The sequence below is a fragment of the Panthera uncia genome, chromosome B4 (assembly GCF_023721935.1).
Source record: "Panthera uncia isolate 11264 chromosome B4, Puncia_PCG_1.0, whole genome shotgun sequence".
Classification (NCBI taxonomy): domain Eukaryota; kingdom Metazoa; phylum Chordata; class Mammalia; order Carnivora; family Felidae; genus Panthera; species Panthera uncia.
This window is the reverse complement of record NC_064809.1, coordinates 92,588,822-92,612,478: the sequence shown is the minus strand read 5'-3', so window position 1 is coordinate 92,612,478 and position 23,657 is coordinate 92,588,822. Positions and strand designations below refer to the sequence as shown.

Genomic DNA, 23,657 nt, shown 5'->3' with positions numbered 1-23,657 from the left:
TGTAATTCTTCACTGAACTGCCTGCTCATGCTTGCCTTGTGTGTTAGCCAGGGTTCTCTAGAAAATTTATTTGGAAAATTAGTATTTTTAAATATATATTTTTCTAAATAATAGGGAAGCTTTGACATCATTTATTGAAGACGCCCCTTTATGAGTTACTTGAAATGCCAAAATTTGCAAAGCAAATCTCCTTTTAACATTCTTTTCTGGTAACAGCTTTATTGAAATATAATTCACATACCAGTCAATTCACCCATCTAAAATGTATAACTCAAAAAAACTTAAAAGAATAAAATGTATAATTCAGTGGTTTTTAGTAGAGTCACAGAAGTGTGCAATCACTGCCACAAAAGTTTTAGAATGCTTTCATCACCCCAAGAAGACACCCTGTACACATCTGAATATATTTTTATGTGTTTATTGGTCATCTGTATACTTCTTTAGAAAAATATCTACTCACACCTCTTGCCTATCTTTCAATTGGGTTATCTGCCCCCCCTTTTAAAAAAATTTTTTTAAACGTTTATTTATGTTTGAGAGACAGAGAGAAATAGAGCAAGAGTGGGGGAGGAGGAGAGAGAGGGAGACACAGAATCCAAAGCAGGCTCCAGGCTCTGAGCTGTCAGCACAGAGCCTGACATGGGGCTCGAACCCACGAACTGCGAGATCATGACCTGAGCTGAAGTTGGATGCTTAACCAACTGAACCATCCAGGCACCCCTAGTTATCTGCCTTTTTAATTGTTATTGTTGAGTTATAAAAGTTCTTTATACATTCTGGATATTCAATCTTTATCAGATATGTGATGGGCAAATATTTTCTCTCATTCTGTGCTTGTCTTTTTACCTTTTTGATGTTGTCCTCTGAAACTCAAGTGTTTAATTGTGTTTGAGTCCAATTATCAATTTTTCCTTTGGTTGCTTGTGTTATTCATGTCCTATTTAAAAAATTGCCTAATTCAAAGTCATAAAGATTTACATTTTCCTCTAAGAGCTTTACAGTTTTAGCTCTTACATTTAGGTTTCTGATCCATTTTAAGTTAGTTTTTATAAATGGTGTGAGGTAGGAGTCCAACTTCATTCTTTTGCATGCATACAGTTGTTCCAGTGCCATTGGTTGAAAAGGCTGTTCTTTCCTTGTTGAATGCTCTTGACACAATTTCCAAAAATCAATTACTCTTAAATGTACTCATTTACTTCTGGATTTTCAATTCTACTCCATAGATTGGTATGTCTATCCTTATGCCAATACCATATGTCTTGATTATTGTAGATTTGTAGTAAGTTTTAAAATTGGAAAGTATGAGTCTTCCACCATTAGTCTCTCTCTCTTTTTTTTTAAGATCATTTTGGCTACCCTGAATCCCTTAAATTTCCATATGAACTTTAGGATCAGTTGGTCAATTTCTGCAAACAAAAATCCAGTTGAATTTTTGATAGGGATTATAATCAATCTGTAGATGAATTTGGGAAGTGTTGCCATCTTTACAATATTAAGTCTTCCAATCCACAAACAAAAGATATCTTTCCATTTATTTAGGTCTTCTTTAATTTCTCTTGATAGTGTTTTATAGCTTTCAAGGTACAAGTCTTTTGCTCTTTTGTTAGAAATACTCTTTTGTGAAATACATTCCTAAGTAATTTATCATTTTAATAATATTGTAAATAGAATTGTGTTCTTAATTTCATTTTTAGATTGTTCATTGTTAGTGTATAAAAATACAATTGATTTTTGTATATTGATCTTGTATTCTGTAACCTTGCTGAATTTATTATGTCTGACAGATGGGTTTTTTGTTTGTTTTGTTTTTGGTGGATTCTTTAGGAGTTTCTTTATACAAGATCACATGATTTGTAAATAGTTTTATGTCTTCCTTTCCAATCTGGCTGTCTTTTTACATTTTTTCCTTACCTAACCATCCTAGATAGAACTTCCAACATCAAACAGGGGTGGCAAGAGCAGACATCCTTGTCTTATTTCTGATCTTAGGGGAAAAGCTTTCAGTCTTTCACCATTTATTAGCTATTCGTAGTAGCCCTTTATCAAGTTGAGGAAGTTCTCGGCTATTCCTAGTTTGATTTTTTTTTTTTTTTTAATCATGAGAGGATTTTGTTAAATGTTTTTTCTGCGTATACTGTAATAATCATGTGATTTCCATCCTTTAGTCTATTAATATGATGTATTAATTACATTGGTTGATTTTAGCATGTTGGACCAACCTGCATTCCTGGAATAAATCCCACTTGATCATGGTATATAATCACAAACTCTTTCAAACAATAGAAGAGGGAACACTTCCCAACTAATTCTATTACCATGATACCAAAGTCAGACAAAGACATCACAAGAAAACTACAGACCAATACACCTGATAAATACAGATGCAAAAATCCTCAACTAAATGCTAGTAAACCAAATAAATCTAGGAACATATAAAAAAAGGATTAAATACCATGACCAAGTTAGGAGAAAGGGGAATGAGTACTAATGTGTACGGGATTCCTTTTGGGAGTGATGAAAATATTCTAAAATAAGATAATGATAATGATTGCACAGTTTTGTGAATATACTAAAAACTGTACCTGTTGAAAGGGCAAATATCATTTTATGTGAATTACATGCCATTAAAAAAAAAGAAAGCTGCTTTCCAACTATTTTCTCTTTTTCCCCTTTCCTACTGCCTAAAAGACAGACATGATCAAGTTAGTAAAAGCATCCTAAGAGATTGTACAGCAACAAGACAGTAGGAACCTGGGTCTTTGGATGACCTTCCACATCCAAAGTCTGGCACAGCCCCATGGATTATGTACAGGCTCAGACATTTACAACAGAAAAAAAGAAAAGAAAAGAAAAGAAAAGAAAAGAAAAGAAAAGAAACTAGTACTTACTTTGTTTAGGTCACTGTGATTAGGTTCCTGTTAAAGCATCCCATCCAATATCCTAATTCTATTAGGTTGTTTCTACATTTCACTACTACACACAATTCTGCAATGAAATACCCCATATATACATTTCCTTGGATATGTGTTAGAGTTCTTTAGAGTAGATACCCTGAAGTGAAATTGTCAGGTTTTCAGATATGCACAGCTTCAGTTACACTTAATATGTTTGATTATTTCCCTAAATGGTTGAACCAATTTCCTAGCAATGGGTAAAACTTACCATTTTCTTCAATCCTCACCAACATTTGGTCATATGAAGCATATTAAGTTTTTCCAAAATGATGGGTGTGAAATGGTGTCCTGTTATTGTTGCCTTCTGAATTTCCCTGAGATTAGTGGAATTGAGCATCTTTTCACATTTATTGATCTTTGAGTTTCTTTTATGAATTGCTTGTACATATCTTTTGCTCATTTTCCCATTATATCATACACCATTGTCTTAATTATTTGTAGACATTTTCATTTTTGTTTATTACTGTTTTGCCATTATCTTGCACTAATATTTAGCTTTACTTCTGCTTAGTTTACAATAATTTTAGTCACATAGAAATTGTTATTTTAATGTGCTCAAATGTGTCACTCTTTCCTCTTATTTGTTTAGTCTCATTTAAGAAAATATTTAAGCCTCTGTCATAAAGATATTTTCCCAAGCTTCCTCCTGAAAGTTTTATAGTTTTCTTTTCATATTTAGTTTTTCTTCCATTTGGAACTGGATTTTATGAGTGTGAAGTATGTGTCAGATTGTCTTTTTCATGTACAGCTAATTGACTCATTCTTTCCCTGAAGAGTTTTCCACATCTTCTATGTTTTTCAGTAAAATTTAATAATTGCTAATTTAATTTCTCTAAGGATACACTCTTTACCATTTCACTTTTAAAATTTGTCAAGGTTTATTTTATGACCCTGAATATGACGTTTTTGTAAATATTACACGATCACTTAAAATACTGTACACCTTGCTACAACTTAATATACTATTCTATATGTCAGTTGTCAGTCATTAAACATGTTATTTAAATCTATCATATAGGTGTCAATATTACTTTTGTCTGATTGTTTATTAGTCACAGAGGTGTGTTAAAATCTCTCACTCTCATGATAGACTTGTGTATTTCTCCATTGAGGTGTTTTATTTTTTTAATGTATTTTGAGGCTGTATTTTTAGGTATATCCCAATATAGAATTGCTATATTACACTGGATTTTTTTATAATTACAAAGTGTCCCTCCTTTTTATTTAGTAACAAATTTTTGCCTCAAAGCCTACTATATTTCATATAATACAGATACTCCAGTTTTTCTTTTCCTGTTTTGGTTGATGTTTGTATGTATATTTTCCCATCTTTTAACTTTCAACCTTTCTGTGTCCTTATATTCTATGTGTGACTCTTGAAAACAGCATATATTTGGGTTTGTTTGTTTTTTTCCAGTCTACAATCTCTGTCTTTTAAATGGAAGTTAATCCACTTACATTTAATATAATTACTTATAAATTGGCATTTAAATCTATCTTATTATTTTTTTTGTTGGTGTTCTACTTGTCTACATTTCTTTTTCTCCTTCTCCTTGCCTTCTTTTGGACTGTTTGCTTTATATTATTTCATCTTCCCCACCTATTTATACATTCTTTACAAATTCTTGAACTTCAACATAGAACTACTAAGTCAGAAACTGGGGTGGAGTTTATGATTCAGTGGGCCTAAGATGAGACTTGAGAATGTGAATTTCTAGCAAATTCACAGTGCTCAGCATGGAGCCCGATGCAAGGCTTGAGATCATGACCTGAGCCAAAATCAAGAGTCAGATGTTCAACCAACTGAGCCACCCAAGCACCCCAAAATACTGAATCGTGATTACTCACCTACTCAAAAACTTTCCTTGGCTTCTGTGTTAGATTTCTGTTGTTGTAACACAAACTTAATGGCTTAAACAACACAAATTTATTATCTTAAAATTCTAGTGGTCAGAATTCTCAAATGGGTCTCACCAAACTGGGGCTGTATTCTCTTCTAGATTCTCTAAGGGATAATCTGTTTTCTTGCCTTTCCCCGCTTCCTTGGAAAAGAAGGCTGCCTACATTCCTTGGCTCCACTTCTGTACTCAAAGTTAGCAATTCCTGGTTGAGTCTTTCTCATATTACATCACTCTGACCACCTCTTTCACATTAAAGGAGGCTTGTGATTACCCTAGGCCCACCAGAATAATCTCCATATTTTAATGTCAACTGATAAACTACCATAATTCCATCTGGAGCTTTAATTCCCCCTTACCAGGTAACATAAGATACTCACAGATTCTGGGGATTAAGATGTGGACATCTTGGGGGCACCTGGGTGGCTCAGTTGGTTTAGCATTTGACTTCAGCTCAGGTCATGATCTCATGGGTTCATGAGTTTGAGTCCCAGGTTGGGCTCTGTGCTGACAGCTCAGAGCCTGGAACCTGCTTCATATCTGTGTCTCCCTCTCTCTCTGCTCCTTCCTCACTCACCCTATGTCCCCCTCAAATATAAATAAACATTAAAAAAAATATTAAAAAAAAAAAAAGATGTGGACATCTTGGTGGGGGGAGGGGAGCATTCTTCTTCCTATCATGGTTTCCCAATGTCACCAAACCCAATTCCACATTATTGATCCCAGTTTACTCTCCCACCTTAGCCCTAAGACTCTGTTCTTTGTAACTGTGTTCCAACCACATGGTCTATCTGATGATTCCCCAACATAGCCTGCACTCACCCAGCTTTGCTTCTGGCATTTTCTCTTCCTTGATGTTCTCTTCATTCCTCCCTACTTTTTCTCCCAAGATGAAAATCCTATTCATTCTCAAATTTTCATAGCAAATGTTTCGTTTCCCATGAAGCTTTTCTCCTAATCTTTCCTCTCTAGTGTTTATACTTTCCTGTAGAACTTACATTACACTTCCTTTGATAGTTATTTGTGTTATTTCCTCTGCCGGAGAATGAACTCTTTGAGGGCAGAAACGTATGGATGCATCCTCACTTGTATGTCTGTTAGACATATCTAAGACTAAACCCTTGTTTTCCATTCACACTCCTCCCAAACTACTCTTCTCTAGTTTTCCCATCTAGTAAAATCACCTCCCTTCACCCAGTTGGGCTTACCACAAACTGCTGAGTCATCTTTGACCAGTCCATCAGTGAACTTCACCAATGCTCACCCCTGATCTAAGTCACCATCACCATTTGCCTGCCCTACTAGACTCCTTGTTTTCAATCCTGCCCCTGCATATCTTACCTTGCACAAGTGAGCATGTGCATATGCATGTACACACACAAATACACAAAAATTCTATTCTCAATCCAGCATCCAGAAGGATCATCTACATTTTTTAGAAGTTTAAGTCTGATTATATCTCAGTCCTGCTTAATGTCAGACAGCTGACCATCATACACAGAACAGAATCCAAAGGTCTTACAGTGTTCTGTAAGGTCTAACCTCACCTCCCACTGTTTCACGTCTTGCTCACTGTAGTCCGGCCTTATTGTCATCCTTACTGTTCCTCACATTAGCCTGGCAGCCACTTGCCCCAGGGCCTCTGCACTTACTGTGCCCTCAGCCTGTGAAACACTCTTTCTCAAGACAGCTATATGATTGACTCTTTTCTGTCCTCTATGCCTCTATTCACCCCCTCATGTTCTTTGGTCTCTGTACAAATGTCACTTAACCACTGTGTGCAAAAGGGCAGCCCTTCATTTCTTCCACCAGTCTGTACCCTTATGCTGCCTGAATTTTCTTTACACCTTTACCATTACATGACATTACATTATAAGTCTATTTCTTGTCTGTCAGCATCTACCAAAACATAAACTTCAGACTTTATTTTGATCTCTATTCTAGTCTCAGAACCTGGAAGCATGCATTGCACAGAGGAGGCATTTAACAAATATTTGTTAAATGAATAAACTTATCCTTGTATGTCCTTGTTTCTTCTTTTTTTTTTTTTTAGTTTATTTATTTTTGAGAGAGAGAGGTGAGTGTGTGTGTGCAAGCATTGGAGTAGGGCAGTAAGAGAGGACAAAGAGAATCCCAAGCACAGAGCCTGATATGGGGCTCAAACTCTCGAATCATAAGATTACAACGTGAGGTGAAACCAAGAGTTGGACGCTTAACCAACTGAGCCACTCAGGCGCCCCTGTATGTCCTTATTTCCTGCCCAGTCCTTTGATCATAAGATGCTAAGACGTACTCCTGTTTCTTGCTCCATCCTTTGATCACAGAGGCTAAGCAAGTATTGGAGGAATTGGATTTTACGTACTTGCCAAGTTATTTAATATAATCACCAGAGGAAAAAACCACAGCAAGCCATCCTTATCATAGAGAAATAAAGATTATAGAGAAATCGTCACAATCCAGTTTAGCCTTTGATTACTTAGTTTTGATGTGATGGACCTCCCTAGAGCACAAAGTGTATCATACTGAACATTTATTTCTAGGATGCAGTTCAGAAATCAACCCCAGGAAACCACACTGTCTACACAGGATGTGTGACTGGGGGGCCCGGGGACGGGGCTTTGGGACATACCAGTGTGGTTGTGAAGGATACCAAGGGAACCGTAAGCTGCGAGGAACACAGGGACATTCAGTTTCAGAGGATACACTCAAAAGTCTAAAGTTTTTCTTCTCTTCAGTGAATTTCTCTCACTTTCACAGTACTATTCTTAGGAATAGACTTTTTCCCTTTGTGTCTAGGTTTTTCAGACCAGAGAACAACAACAACAACAACAACAACAAAAAACCTCAAAACAGAAGTAAAACACATAGCTTCTAATCACTCACTCTCTTATTGCACAAACAAGAGATAGTTTTAAAAATCCATCTTTTCTCTGCCACCCGATGTATATATTGATGTGAGAGCAAATGTCTGGAACTGCATTAAGTTCATTTAAGCTAAACCAATTTTAAATGACCATTTCGACACTAATGTTAAATGATCCTCTTCTTTTCCTTCAGAATTTCCTTGAGTCTGTCCTTTTATGCCAGTTCCCTATATTCAGTAGGATCAGTAACATCTTTTAACCTAAAAACACAAGTATTAATCACAATGGATCCTTTCGGTTCTTATTTTACTTTTCTTGCACAACAGATGAGTATGTTTTCTAATCCAGTAATTTTTGACTCTGTCTACACATTAGAGTCACTTCCAGAACTTTTTAAAAAATACCAACTCTCAGGACTCTTCCAAGACCAAGTCCAAATCTCTAAGGGTGGGACCCAAGCATAAGAATGTCTTTGTAAAGTTTCCCTAGTGATTTTTTTTTTTTTTTTTTTGAGAAAGAGAGAGAGAGAGAGAGAGCCCACGAGCAGGGCTGGGGCTGAGGGAGAGACAGAGAATCTTAAGCAGGTTACATGCCCAGCGCAGAACCCAATGTGGGGCTTGATCTCGAGACTGTCAGATCATGACCTGAGCTTAAATCAAGAGTCCAATGCTTAAGGGACTGAGCTACCCTGGAGCCCCTCCCCCAGTGATTCTAATGTGCAGCCAAGGTTAAGAACCAAAGCTCTTAGCACACACAACTGCTAGCCCCTCAGAAACAATGCAGTGATGGGAATAGCACCCAGAGGGAGCGTATCCCACATTTAGATTTCACTATGGTTAAATCACAGAGCAGGTCATTGCCCTATGTGTAACAAGTAGACTTGAATACTATATTATATGACCGGATAGAGTGATTACCCTTGACAATATGGATATGATTCAAACCATAAATAAGCTGAAGAACACTTAAAGATATCTTAGACAGGACTAGTCAAAGGTCACATGTGTTCATACTATCTTCTTTGGTAGTCTTTGGCTAAAGAAGTTATACATGTGCAATATTCTTTCCCTTTCCCTGCCTTTTACTATAATTAATGCAGCAAACTCAAGGGAGGGGTGGGGGAAAGTCCTTGTTCTTTTTCTTTCTAAGAAGTGATTTCCTAAAAATGGTTTCTTGTGGGGAGTGGGTCCTGAAGAAGAGAAGGTTGAAGGTGATTAGGATCCTTGGCACTGAAGGGAATCCAGACATTCTACAGAGGGAATGGGTGGGGAACCCAGGCCTTCGATAATTAGGTGATGCAAGGCAAAGAAAAGACCTAGGCACCCAAGAGGCGTCAGGAATGGGCAAAGGGGCCTGCCTACTTCTAAGGGCACTGTGGACACATTCTGCTTAGGTACCGGGTTCTGGCACAATATCAGTTATGTTGAATTTTTCCATCACTAATCGCTTACAAGAATTGTACTTTAATTGTCCAAAAGTAGAAAGGTGACTGCAAAAGAACAAACTTATGTTCTATAAATGCCATAATGTAATCATAATTTGGATAAAGATGTGTACTGGTCTGGCTAAGGAAACCTTGACTAAATTCACTGGGCTGTTGCTCATCATTTGTGTATGTGTGTGTGTGTGTGTGTGTGTGTGTGTGTGTGTGTGACATAAATATCTTTCTCCAGTTCTGTCATTTCTTGAATACTTTATAAAATGTCATTTTGTTCAGACACTTCTTCAAAACAATTGTTGCTGGAATCTGAACTGGCACTGGAAGAAAATAGATTTGCAACAGAGAGAGAGAGAGAGAGAGAGAGAGAGAGAGATAAAATTGTAGTATTACATAAAGCATTATGACTGCTTCCAAGTGATTTAAAAATCTATGTCCTAATGATCCCAATTTACTTTTTCTGCCAGATCCTTCAAAATTGCCTGGAAATTACAAGCAGGCTTTTTGCAGTAAATTCTAACTTCTCAATGTCTTGATCAGATATTACCCATTTATTGGTATATATGTATATACTTTATTATTAGTGCCTGAACCACTATCTTAAACTAATTAGCAGTGTTTCACCAATTATAGCAATGCCTCCTAAATGGTGAACTACCATATAATTTCTAAATCACTATTACTGCTTGGCACCTTCTTTTATATTAATGGTTTAATCCTGAAGAAAAAAAAAAGTGATGTTTCTAAAACCCTAAGGTTTCTTTTGAAGTTACTGAGCTTTAAGCAGATTAACTTATATTTGTTTTCCAGAGTGTGCTTCTTCAGGACACTGATTATACCTTATCTAAATCTGTACTTTTATATTTATTTATATTCACTTCTTATATATTATCTTCATTTTTAAGGTAAATGAATACATGTTTGTCAGCAGGAGCATCTTTTTTAAAGAGAAGTCATTTTGTAAAGGAATTCCTTTTTTTTTAATTTCCCCAATTCAAGAATTTACTGTTTGTTTAAGGAAACAAGACCCTGAGTTTTACTGCAGAGAAATGGTAACGTTTGTTTTAAGTACTCTTCAAATGCTAATATATATATATTTTTTTCCCTTTTGGATTAATATATCTTGTCACATTTAACAGAAAGTTTTCCTGTGTACACAAGACTCATTCCCTTTTGTTTTTCTGCTGGATTTTCGAGCAGAGCCCTCACCAAGAGGGAAAATGACAGTAACGTTAAAGAAGAAAGGCACTTTCACTCGATAGTTAAGCGACAAGCAAGGTAAAAACGGACCAAGAGAAGAAAGAAAATCCTTCTTGCAGAACCAGGCGCACTACAAAGCTCAATTAGTTCACAGACTGAGGACACTGCTTTTTATAAGTTTTTTCTCTCCACTGGGAACAGTTTTCTGAGTCTCCCTCTCTCGGCTATCCATCCCTCGAGTCCTAACCAGGTTTTTTCTTTATTGCTTGAGAGAAAGTTGCCAGGGAAGGAATATTCGGTACATATCACGAAGGGTTTTCTATTTTCAGTAAGTTTTACCGTTCTCCAGATGGCTCCCGATCGTCCCTAGACACACAGAGTCACTAGGCTTCCTCCCGACCCTTTTGAGAATCTGTTTCGTGAAAACCAGGAGCTCTCTGTAAACCCCGGAAACAGACTTGTTCGGAATTTCGCATGTGATTTCCACGTCGTCTGTTGACCCTCATCTTTGCCGCCCAAGTTAAAAACGTCTGTTTAGAGTTAAAGGGCAAGGAACCCTCTAACATCTTCCAAGGGGCCCAAAGATCTCGAGCTCCCAAAGCCAGTGCTTGACGCGGCCCGTGGGAGCTCAGACCTTGACCGAGCGCCCAAGTAGGTGGATCCCTGCTACCCACTGGCTTTAACAGGAGGAAAAGTAACTTTCCGCTCCTTGCACGTCTCCAAAGTCCGACCTGTAGGAGCCGGACTGAGCTGGGCCAAGGTCTCAAAATCTGAGACGAGACAAGAGAGATGTGTAAAGAAAGCCTCAGGGCATTACCGGTCGCCGCACACGAACCCCGGGCCCCGGGACTCCCGGCTGTGCTCACTGCGGGTCCAACGCCCCGTAGCCTCCTAGGGACGCGAGCAAAAAGACACTCCGAGCCCGCCCCGCGCGGCGTCTGACACCGAGGCTCCCCCAAGCTTCAAGACCTCCGCAGGAGCCAGGCATCGCTCGCGGGGCGTCCTTACCTTGGGGTTGGTCAGGAGCTGGTGCTCGTCGCTGTGCAGCAGCGCCCTGGAGTTGGACTCGGAGTTGTTCACGTAGACCTGGACGCAGGGGTACTGCGAGGTGCCCCTGCAGTCGGCGCCACAGGTGAAGGTGCACTCAAAGACCTCGCCGATCTGCTGCACCGACAGCACCGTGCAGTTGGCCGCCGTGGCTTGCAGATCCTGCAGCGCGGGACTGAGCCAGCAGAAGCCGAAGATAAAGAGCGACACGACGCCAGAGATGATGAGAAACAAGCCGAGCCGGATGCTCTTGTCCTCGGCTTCCGTGTACTCGTAAGCCACCCGGAGCTTCGCCATCGCCCCCCACTCCCGGCGGCTGGCGCGCTCCCCCCGCCCCCTCCCGCCCCCGGCGCCCAGCCCGACTGCCTCGGGCGGGAGGAGCCGCCGCCGCCGCCGCGCGACAGCAGGGGAGTGGGCGGCGAGGGGGAGCGCGCGAGAACAAAGGGGCCGAGGCCGGCGACGCCCCCGGCGGCGGCAGCGCCCCCCGCCCCACCCCCCCCAGCCCCGCCGCCAGCCGGGCCCCGGAGGCTCGCGGTGCGACCGCTGCTTCAGAGCCTCCTGCACCCTCGGGCGCGAGGAGCGCACGGGCGGCTCCTGCCTCCAGCGCCCCCTGCCAGCCTCCGCCCCCGCGCTCTCCCCGCCTCCCCCACCCCGCCTCCTCTCGCCCGGTGTCTCCCCGTCTCCATCGCCTGCTGGCCGCCGCCCCGCCGGCTCTCCGGGCAGCTGCCCCGAGGGCAGGCGCGGCTGGGCTGGGCCGAGCCCCGGGGCTCCCCGGAGCGGGAGGCGGCTCCGCCCGGCCCCACCCGCCGCCGACCGGGGCCTTCCCGCCCCGCCCGCCGCGGGGGCGTCTCCCGTGGGCGAGGGGCGGGCGAGCACCGCGGTGGGGGGCGGCGGCGGGCGCTTGAGATCCTCTTTAAATCCCCCTTGGAGGGACGTCTGAGATGAAAGCTGAGGATCGATCGAGCTTCACCCGAGTGAAAGTTAAAAACAGAAACGGAAAACAGGGAGCGAAGGCGTAGTGCGAGTGGAGCGGCGGGAATCTTGAACTCCGAACGGGGATTGGTCAGCCAGCAGGGAGAGCGAGCCAGCGGCCAGGCGGCCGGCGCTCCGGGAAAACGCGCAGCCCGGCCAGGCTGGTGGGGAGGAGGTCCCCGGGCGAGGGGCGTGCGCTGGGTGCGCCCCGGGGAGACCGGGCCACACGTTCCCGGGCCGGGGCGGGCGCGCGGACCCGCAGTCGGCGGGGCGGGGGGCGTGACCCGCCGCCCTCCCCTTCCACGCCCAGCGAGCGCTGAAACTGTCCGGCCGAAGAGTCCTAGCTCTCCCAACCGCCTCGGCGCGGGCCCGCGCACCCCCGGCCCCGGCCCCCAGCACGCCCCCGAGGGCGCCAGGATAGGAGTGGAACGGGCTGATTCAGGGGTTTGCTGTGGAGGCATCGCGCGTGGGACAGCAGCCTGCGACTGGCGAGACCAAGGAAACTCGCTGCCGGGGTCCTGGCTGGATCTAGCGGAAACTCAGGTCTCCGGCAGCCAGGTGAACCCCAACTCGATTTGCCCCGAGGCTGGGGCTGAGTAGCGACCGAAGGAAACAGCCTTGCAGCCCTGGATGGAGACACCACTTTCCCCATCAGGACGGTCCCCTCGCTCCCGGACTCCCGAGAACAGAATCCTTTCTGTTGTTTCCTTCCTTAGGAACCTTGCCACCCTTGGCCCACCCCGGAATTTGTAGATGAACTACCCAGGAGCGGTGTATGAGGCGACAGCGGCGCGCAGACCCGCTTTGGGACAGGTACCGTTTCTAGAGCTGCATTCTGCTGTCTTCATTCTTGCAGTTGCTCCTTCTACCCCCTCCTCTTCTGTGCATACTTTCGGCTTCTATTCTTTTCATGACCTTTTTTTTTTTTTTTTTTAAGATTATCTTTTTCCAAGCCACGCTTCTATCATATCAAACTTGAGAACTATCTCGACCTACATTTTGAAGAATCAAAATGTTCACTTTGCAAAGCATGTAAACATATCTTTCTCTTGATTTGCAAGTCCCAAATGGGTATACTCTTAATTAAATTCAGTTATGTTTCTGATGAATGTGGAAACACCAAATCATGGAATTCTTGACTTCTCTTTCTTGGATTTCAAATGTTAGCTACTTAACTGGTATTAAGTATCTTTCAACTGCAGTTCTGATATGTTACTTTGAAGTACTCATTCCTTTATGTGGTAGGTAACAGTATTTCCAAGCAAGGAGAAAAACAAGTTTAAATTACAGGAAGACCCTAAGTGTTTTTCTGAAAAAATTAAGACGATACAGGGTTTGGAAGATTTCCAAATCAGGAAGACACCTTGTACTTAATACCTTTCAAGTTTTGAGAGAATAGATTTCCTTCTTTCTTACCTAAGAAGTATGTGATTTTCTGCCCTTTCTGTTGGCATGAAGACAATTGTTGGTGATTACATTATCCGAAAGGGAAAATGAGTTTAATCATTGAAGCAACTTAACCTGAGATCACAGATCTTTGGCCTCAATCTTTTTCCTACTGCAGGTTATAAACATCTTCCTTTTCAAGAACGCTCAAGCCAGTCTAAGATCTGAGGCACCGGTGAGGAGATAACAACAGCCAATTATCCTACCTTGGTATGCTGAGCAACTTAACCTTGAAGCAGAATTAACTCTTATTAGTGGTCTTATTAGTGGCCTTAAAACACAGGGATGGGGATGCCCAAAGATAATTTAGTAAGTATGATTAATTTTTCAATGATTCCAGAGCTCAAAGAGTTCTGTAAGTGAACCCTCTGCCCCAAAACTGAAGTAAGATGGTTTTCATGTATCAGAAAATTCTGCCTTAATTTAACCTAAATTCTTAAGGGCTTTTAAACCCATTTTCCTCCCAAGTTCTGCATTAAGTCACTCTCCTTCCTTATAATTAAAATGTTTGCAGAAACTGTTGCCATCTAGCCTTCTGTTTAAACATTTACTTTTCTCCCTTATTTCCTATTTTTAAGTCAGCTTTGCTGTTCTTCTGAACCCTTTCGTTATCTTCATGTCTTTCTTACTGAAAGTCAAACATATCAAAAGACTCCCCACATTAAATAAATTTCTGTTTTATCCTTAATGGAACACTGTGTTTGTTATTAGTTTCATTCAGTTGACTTGGAGCTGCCGCATCTCATTTCTAACATTCAGTAAGGCAGGCCCTCAGTTTCAGAAAATGAGTCACCATCGACTCTCTAAGTTAGAGTAGTGGTAACAACCCTTGGGAAAAAGATGCTAAGCTCTGAAGTGACTTGGCATCTTGTTTCTGTGGAGGGCAGAGGCAGCACAGATTTTAATAAAAGCTAGTTCTTTGCCTGGTTCGCCACCAATTAAAAGACTACAAATGTGACACACAGAACCAGACCAACTTATTTGCTGTACATCATTGTCTGCAGCAATGTTTTCAGGAGAATCATGGTCAAGCCTTGATGTTCTTTTCAAAAGAAAAATAAAACCTACCTAAGCAAGAACATTAAAACCATTGTTATTCATAATTTGTTCTCTTCAGTATTCACAGAAGTCCTGTGACTAATGTTAAAGCTGCAATATACAATTCCACATGTATACATACCTTTATTAAAAGATTTCAAAAAGAATTATCATAAGGAGAGCTTCGGTATCCTAGAGTAGAGAGGAATTTAGAGCATGTTGGGAAAATGTTTACACACTGTTTTAAAAATTGGCACATTGTGAAGTTTTTGAACAACAAACTGCTACTATACATTTCTTAAATAACTAAAGTACATAGAACAGAAAATTAATATTGTATCATCACCTTTTTTCATTAAAATTCACCTTTTGGATGGGTTTTAGATGTTTGCAACTAGAATAATTAGGTAAGTAATAAACAAATGAAAGCATGAATGATCCAACAAAGAACACTATATAGAAAATTTTATCTTTTCATTCAGTTTATGCAATTGACAATTTTGTTGTAGAAAACTGTTTCTGCTTTATTTAGTCTTGACTTAAATGACTTACAGTTGAACTAAGTAAGTCATTTCCAGCTTGCCGATATCAAGAAATTAACTTTCTTGCCATGCTTCATGGTGAATGTTAAATATTAGTCTCAGAATTTTGAATTCAAAATTTCCTGGGAAGCCACTATTTTTCTAATTTTTGTTTTTTCCTGTCTATAAATTTTACCTATTATATTGAACATATAATTTTTGAGAACACTACTTACTATTTTCTATATTTATAATCATATTAAAACAGGAAGGAATCTTAAGTATCACCTAATTCAATATTAAGCAGGAAAGGATGCTCCCAAAGACTGTATTTTGTTTGAAGTAGCAGAGAATGATTATTAAAGTATTTTTTAAGTTCAGATTTGTTTGCGTATAACCTTTATGTTTGCCATTGAGAAAAAGAAGCAAAAAGCACAATCACGTCATATTAGTACATTCGTAACACAGAAGTGTAGCTAGATTTCCTAAATTCTTATCATCTGTTATCTTTCATGTTAATGGGAGTGAACTTCTATGGGAGATAATATATACACATATGTAGTAAAAAGGTTTGGAACTAGAAAGCAAGAAGCGAAGCGGTTTTGGTCCCAACATTTAATAGTAAATAATTTGACATAAATAATTCATGTCCTTAGATTGTTTCCTCCTCCTCTTGTGAAAGGGTTGGACTAGAAGATTCTTGATTTTGATTTTTATTCCAAATTGACTTTGTTCTTGCCTTGTTCTTCAGAAACTTGGCTATTGCTATCTAACAGTACATAGTCAAGTCAAAAGGTCTTCTAATAATTCCAAAACATGGACAGCATCTCCTAGCACAGTGGCTAACAGAGACAGCATTTGTCTTTGGGAAAATGGGCCTACATCTACTGAGTACCTAATATAAACAAATGCCCTAATTTAATCTTCCCATGAGATGAAGAGGGAACGAGGGATCCAGTAAAGCTACACATATACTGACAGTGCCAGATTACAAGGCCCATTTTCTGCTATACTCTGAAACATCTAAGAAATTTCTGTATTTAGTAAAAAACGTAGGTAATACCAATGGATTTAAAATGTGCATACTTACATTTGAGTAGAGTTAGGCTTGATCAAATCCCTCCTGTGAAACCTATGAAGGGAGACGTGGGTAGCGGATGGAGGATCTAGTGATTTAACCAGCTCCTCGCTCTGAATCACTTGTGTTGAAAATAGCTCTTTTTTAGATGCATAGCAAATATAAGTAGTACGGCTTTATGTGGAAGAGGAAGATTAAGTGTAATATTTAGGTTTCAGATAAGCTTGTTAGTAATTGAAGCTAGATTCAAAGTAGAAGTCAAACACAAGGAACAACTGGATGTTAATAAAACACTAGTTCTAGGGAAGAAGAGCCTACCCTCCTCTTACTGCAGGAAATCATCTAATATTTCCAATAGCTTTCTTGCCTTTGCTTGGACATTTCCAGTGATGAAACATTCATGAACTCCTAATGCTGCCCATTTGATCTTTGGACCTTTAAAAATATATATGAAGTAGCACTTTCTTGCAAATTGAAATCTGCCTTGCCATAATATCCATGTAAAGGTTTTTTATTTGCCCTCGGGTGTTATGTAAGTAAGATAAAGATAATCTGCTTTATGAAAAATTTCATTCAGAGGCACCTGACTGGCTCAGTTGGTAGAGCATGCTACTTCTGATCCCAGGATCAGGATCCTGAGTTCAGGCCCCACTACTGGGCATAGAGTTTACTTTAAAACCAAAACAAAAAAACCCAAATGATCTCACTTCAGATGTGGGAAGACAACTATCCTCTTCCCTTCTAGGCCTTTTCTTCTTTGCTAATCTTCAGTTTCTTCGGTATTTCCTTTGGTTAATGGTTTAGAAGACTAGGACTGTGTCCTTACCCTCAAATGCTAAAGAAAGGAAAAAAAAGTTCAAAGTTGGAAAGGATACCTAGTTTTAACATTCTCTAAAACAAAAGTCTACATCTTTCTTTTCCATGCTATCCAACCTACAAACACTTCTAGGATGATAGATTTTGTTGTTCGTTAACAACATCATTGCAAATGCAGAGAGAAGCTGGGAAAATGATTTTGGTTCATCTTAATTAGACAGAATCTGGATTCCCAATAGTGATGTGCAAGTCAACTAATATTCAAATATTAAATCATTTAGAGTAAAATGAAAAAAATATATATAAATTATACAAAATATATATAAAATTATATACAATTATATAAATTTTATATAATTTTTCCATTCCTTTTTCCATTTAAAAAGGAAATCTGGAAATAACTTTCTTAAGAGAGAGAGTGCATGAAAGCTGGGGAGGGGCAAAGGGAGAGAGGGAATGCTAAGCAGTCTCCACACTAAACACAGAGCCCAGTGGAGGTGCTTGATCTCACCACCTAGAGATCATGACCTGACCTGAAATCAAGAGTGGGATGCTCAACAGACTAAGCCACCCAGGCACCCCAGGAAATAACACTTTTTTTGAGCAGAGGAGTGACATGTGATCTGCGTTTTAAAAACAGGTATATTTTGGGGCACCTGGGTGGCTCAGTTGGTTAAACAATGGACTCAATTTAGGCTCAGATCATGATCTCATGGTTCATGGGATCCAGCCCCATTATCGGGCTCTGCACGGACAGCTCCCGCTCTGCTTGGGATTCTCTCTCTCTCTCCCTCTCTGCCCCTCCCCTGCTTTCTCAAAATAAATAAATTAGTAAATAAAAACAGGCATATTCTCATTCGACTGGTTTTATATTTAAAGAATATTAACCATTTGAAGACAATAAGTTACTTAAAATATTTAAAATAAAACATCAAAACATGTCTGACTCTCTTAAGAGGGAAATATTTAATAGCTCACATTTTCTTCTAAAATAGCCCAGTTTTGGGGTGCCTGGCTGGCTCAGTCTGTATAGCATGTGACTCTTGACCTTGGGGTTGTGAGTTCGAGCCCCACACTCGGTGTAGAGATTACTTAAAAATAGAATCTTAAAAAAAAAAAAAAAGACAGCCCAGTTTTCATGCAACTGCTACATATGATAATTAAAACTACATCTTAAAATAGATGTTCAGTATGTAACAGATTTAAAGGTAGCTTCCAAACATTCTGGCTGCCCCAAATCTTTATTTTTATACAAAAGATGAAACTATTCATGGCATTCCCACATGTAATTTCTCATTGAGCTGTATATTTTTGAAGAATAATCAATGTTTACTCTTTAAAATGTATTTTCATTATAAATGAGTATCCATAGAGATGATCCTAAGAATCAAGCAAAATCAGCCATTTGTTGACATCATACCACCCTTGAAACTTGGTAGCTTTCTTCCAAAATGTTTAGAGGAACCTCATGTGTTACAACAATTACCTTTGGTATATACTAGAGAATTGATTGGCTTGGTGGAAAAAAAAAAAAAATCACCTGTTCAAAGTTTTATAAATTATGTGGTTAAAATGTTACTTAGGCAAATACAAATTACTAGACTATCACTTTTCACGATATGCTTATGAAAATTAGAGACTAGCTGATTCAGTGAAAAATTGTTTTTCTTACCTACTTTTCTCTATTGTGTGAAGGAACTACCTACCACTTTTTGGTGTAAGTAGGGCCAGTTTTATTTCACCTTCTCTTAACAAAATGTCAAAACACATTTGTAAGTGTGGTAGAGGCCTATCAGGCCTTGGAAATAAAAACTAAGATAAATCACATCATGAATGAAAAATGAGTTTTGCTATATAGAAGTAGTCTTAGAGGTGCTTGGCTGGCTCAGTTGGTACAGCATGTGACTCTTGATCTTGGGGTCATGAGTTTAAACCCCACATTGGGTGAAAGATTACCAAAAATAAAATGCTTTTTAAAAAGGTAAATAGTAGCTAAACTATTTTGGCATGTGTCAAATGGTGAGCATAAACTATGAGACTATGCAGTGTGAGTTTTCAACAGAGACAGGAAATTTATTACAATGAAGAAGACTTACCATTGTGAATTTTATGAGTTTCATGAAGTCATTTAAGTGACTGGAGGAAAGCTGTATGGCAAACATCTGGAAATGATTAGCTTTTTACACTGAATTCTTACGATAAAGAAACACATCATTAAATTCTTGTTAGGTCATAGTATATATACAACAGGATGACTGGACTAAAGAAAAAACGTTCAGTTGATGGACACAGAACTGATAATGCATAGTTGCCCTTAGCAGTTTTTATGCATACAAACTGAAGCTGAAACCCAACATCTAGCAAAAATGTCCCCAGGAAATAGTAACGGTTTTTAAAAGAAAAAAAAAACAAAAACAAAAACAAAACAAAACAAAAAAAACAATCCTTGCTGTTTTATACTCAGGAACAGACTTAGTTTTCCTTGTACTCTGCTTTATTACTTAGAATTGGTTTCTGCACTAGAACTTGTAATAATGTGGTTTCTGCACTAGAACTTGAATGATACAGGAAAAAATGAATGGCCCCACAACAGAGGAATACATTATCCCAGTTATTAACTTAGTTGGATTTCACCTAAACTTTAAGATTTTAGATTTTATTCTAGTTAGTACCTGCACAACAAAGGCAAAGTATAGCTGAAGTGTAAATTCTAGTTCATTAGCTTCGGAAATGACTTGTATTTACTACAGTATGTATTTCTGGCCTCTCCCTAGATATCTGAGTCAAGAGTATCTAAATAGGAGACCTAGGAGCACCTGGGTGGTTTCCTCAGTCAGTTAAATGTCCAACTCTTGATTTCAGCTCAGGTCATGTGTAGCCTCCATGAGTGTGGAGCCTACTTGATATCCTCTCCCTCTGCCCCTCCCCTGCTCTGAATGAATGAATGAATGAATGAATGAAGTAGGAGGCCTATAACTAATATTTTGAACATGCTCCTCAGGTGCACATAAAGTTTGAAAATTACCTAGAGGATAACTTTGCCTCTGCTGAGCTCCTGGAGCTAACTCCATCCAAACTGAGATTTTTTTTACACATCAAATTTAATGATCGGTTTTCTCTTTACATAAGAAACAGGATTACTACTTAAGTTTTGTGATCACTACTGTAGCAGAAAATATGAGATTGAACACTAATGCAATGTACAATTTCAGACTAAATATTTACCTCAAAACTTATCAAAAAAATGGTCTCTTCCCTCCTTTAATGTAGCACTAGAATATGTAAGTAAATCTGGTGAACATACACATGCATATGATTTACTATCTGTGTGCTTTTACGACTGTTTCATAGTCTTATTCCTAAAGTAAAAACAAAAAAAGTTGAATAAAGTTGCACTCTGTAATTCTTTTTTTTTTTATTATTATTATTTAAATCTTTCCAAAGATATAGCAGTAATGTAAGTAAACCTTCTCTAGGACTCACAAAAGAGCACATTTGGACTAGGTCAATGCTTTAAGTATTTAGCATTTAAATACTAAGTATTTAACTTTCCAGCCCTTGAATACATCATATTCCTCAAATTCAGGTCAAAACACGGCATCAGCATCTTCTGAAGAGCTGAAAGAGGCCTAGAAATTGTCAAATCCAAATTTTTACTCAAAAAGGCAGTCCTCTCAATAGCAATTGACAGTCATCCAGTTTGTTTGGACATTTTTGTTGATGGGAGTCCTTCATGTAACAGTATTGTGGGCCAGCACCTTGTTATACAGAACCCAAATGTGACTCATCCAACTTCCACCTGCTGGGTTGAGACTTGCCCTCTTAGGTCCCTCCTACATTTGAAGCAGCTGTCATGTCTCCCCTTAAGTTGTCCAGTAATTATCTCTTCTTCGAGGTCCACATCTCATCAATTCTAAGATGCACATTCTTCCCATGTATGACATCCTTGAAATTGGTATGCCATTTATGTAATGCATGGTTTATCATAGTTTAATTGAGCTCCTTCTTTCTTCCTTAGTAGTACGCAGAATGGTGTACTTTACAATGGTTGGCAATTAGTTTTGCTAAAATACAGTAATTATCCCACTTCAACACTTTTTCAGTAAACAGAATATTCATGGTTATCCGGTCCAATCCTTACCTTATGCACAGAACACTGTCCAGAGTCTCTTCTTGGTTATGTTCTGAGCCTTACAAAGCACCTCATTCCCAAATCTTAATTACCTCACTTCTAATACTATACCAGAATCTTTTTCTCTCATCAGTCTGAGTTCTGTTCTTCAGTCACACAGGATCTTTACTTACAACTCTTGAATTTGAAACCTGAAGACAGATACCATGTTTATCTAGAGTTTATTCTCTACATTGTAAACATTCTTACTTCATGGTTTTGGTTTTTGGGGTTTTTTTTTTGGTACATTTTAAATTTAATGTAAAATGAAGTACTTCATGACGCTATGCTAAAGACCAGATACAATAATGCATGTCAAACATGTAGTATATTGCTTGGCAGCTAGACGGCATGCCACATTCTATTCTCCTGCCTTCCTCACTGATAGCAGCTCTTAAAATACAGCAGACTTCCTACCTTGTTCTGAGCACTACACTTTAAAAAAATTTTTTAATGTTTTATTTTTGAGAGAGAGAGAGAGAGAGAGAGAGAGAGAGAGAGGAAGGGAGGGAGGGAGAGAGAAGCAGACAGAGAGGGTGACACAGAATCCAAAGCAGGCTCCACGCTCTGAGCTATCAGCCCAGAGCCCGACACGGGGCTCAAACTCGAACTCTGAGATCATGACCTGAGTTGAAGCTGGATGCTTAAGGGATGGAGCCACCCAGGCGCCCTATGAGCACTATTCTTAAAGTAGCTGAAAATTACATCAGTATTTTTGGAACCAGTTACAATTTACATTGATCTACATACATATGAACCACTTTTAAGATGTTACATTCCACCATCCTTTACTTTTTTAGCAACCAAAGTGCAAAAGCAATTATCTTGACTCAATGTATCCTATTTTATGCAATTTAACACACAAAATTACTGGGTTAGATTTAGATCCCAATTTTGACTTGCATTGTGTTTATTTGCTTCATCTCCTAGATCTGTCATGTATTCATAATGTGATCCAATTCACTGGCAATGCTAGTGGCAAGGAAAACAGCCTTTTCACATGCTATTAGGACCTAGCTTTGAAAAAGGCATTGAGAGAAGTCTGGCTTTTTATCCACAGACTGTCTTAATGGAACCAATTAGGCAGTATTTCTAGGTCTTCTTTTTTAACTACACAAACTTAGTTAAGAGAACATTAAATACGAACATACCTTTTATGTATGTATGTGCACACTTAGGTTTTTAGCAACTTTCCGCAAAATTGATGCTAGTAAGCCAATCTAAGTTAAATAAATGTGCCCTTCTTTGCAGGCATGCTCAGATGCCACATATTTTACAAGCACGAGGTGTAACAGGATGCAAGATCTGTTTCTGAATGAAGGATTGAGAGGAAGGGTCAATTAGAAAGAGTGGAGAGGGAAAAATTTGAAAGTTTTGGAAGTTAATTGAAAATGCTTTAAAAAGAATTCTTTTGAAAATGAAATTATAGCAAAAAGATAGTAAATTATTTCAAAGCCCAATGCTTTAATTTGTACATTTTATTTTCAAACTGAAATATCAATTTATACCATTCAACCAACATGTATTTATCAAGCACCTGTGGTGTCCCAAGTTCAGTGGCAAAACGGAAAAGACAAGTAAGTGGTTGGTTTAATCTTATACTGTAAGAATTCAAATATACTTTCAGTTCTTAAAATTTTTTATATCTAAGGAAAACTTTCTGCAGTGAAAAAAATCCCTGAAAATGGAGTTTTATCATATAAATTATAGTATGACCACAAGAAGCATAGAATAGATATTTGAAACTAAATAGGTGAAAGAATTTTCTTTTGCAACTAAATAGCTTTTTTCTCCCAGAGCCAATTATAGTATAATTACAAAAATTATTTAACAACATACACATCTATGTCACTAGTTATATAGGGAAAATTTAACAGAATTAAACCTATGAAAGAAAATGTGAAATATTAGTTCAGGCCAACTTCTGTACATGTATAACCACAAGTTATAAAACCAAAGAATGTAACAGTGTGTTATGTTAAAGAGTTTAATATAGTACTTTAAAGATTTCAAATAGATTTTTAAAACTTGGATTTGAAGTCAAGAGCACGGTAATTTCAGATATTAACAAGTTATAAAAAGTTGGTTTACATGCAAGAGTTTTCTTATTTTGATGATTTAGGGTAAAAAGAGCTTAGAAAACTGGCAAAGTGCGCACGTAAAACTTTCTATACGGCCAAGACAACAAACCACTTGATAGAAGCTGTCTTGCTT

The 23,657-nt window shown here is 39.0% G+C and overlaps 1 protein-coding gene and 1 long non-coding RNA gene across 3 annotated transcripts in view; one reads left to right on the top strand and one right to left on the bottom strand.

Annotated features, from left to right (window-relative positions):
• The window catches only part of KCNMB4 (potassium calcium-activated channel subfamily M regulatory beta subunit 4), a 61,159-nt gene extending 48,851 nt beyond the window's left edge, over positions 1–12,308 (bottom strand). Inside the window, exon 1 of the mRNA XM_049627420.1 lies at positions 11,363–12,308. Coding sequence (XP_049483377.1) covers positions 11,363–11,698 — 336 coding nt within the window. The 5' untranslated portion in view covers positions 11,699–12,308. The remainder of the gene's footprint in view (positions 1–11,362) is intronic.
• Positions 12,243–14,341, top strand: LOC125920288 (uncharacterized). Of its 2 annotated transcripts, XR_007457000.1 has the most exons (4): positions 12,243–12,537; positions 12,684–12,931; positions 13,090–13,186; positions 13,938–14,341. It is a non-coding gene; the product is annotated as an uncharacterized LOC125920288 (long non-coding RNA). The 2 variants fall into 2 exon arrangements; XR_007456999.1 differs by having other exon boundaries at positions 12,247–12,931.
• Positions 14,342–23,657: the final 9,316 nt, after the last annotated feature.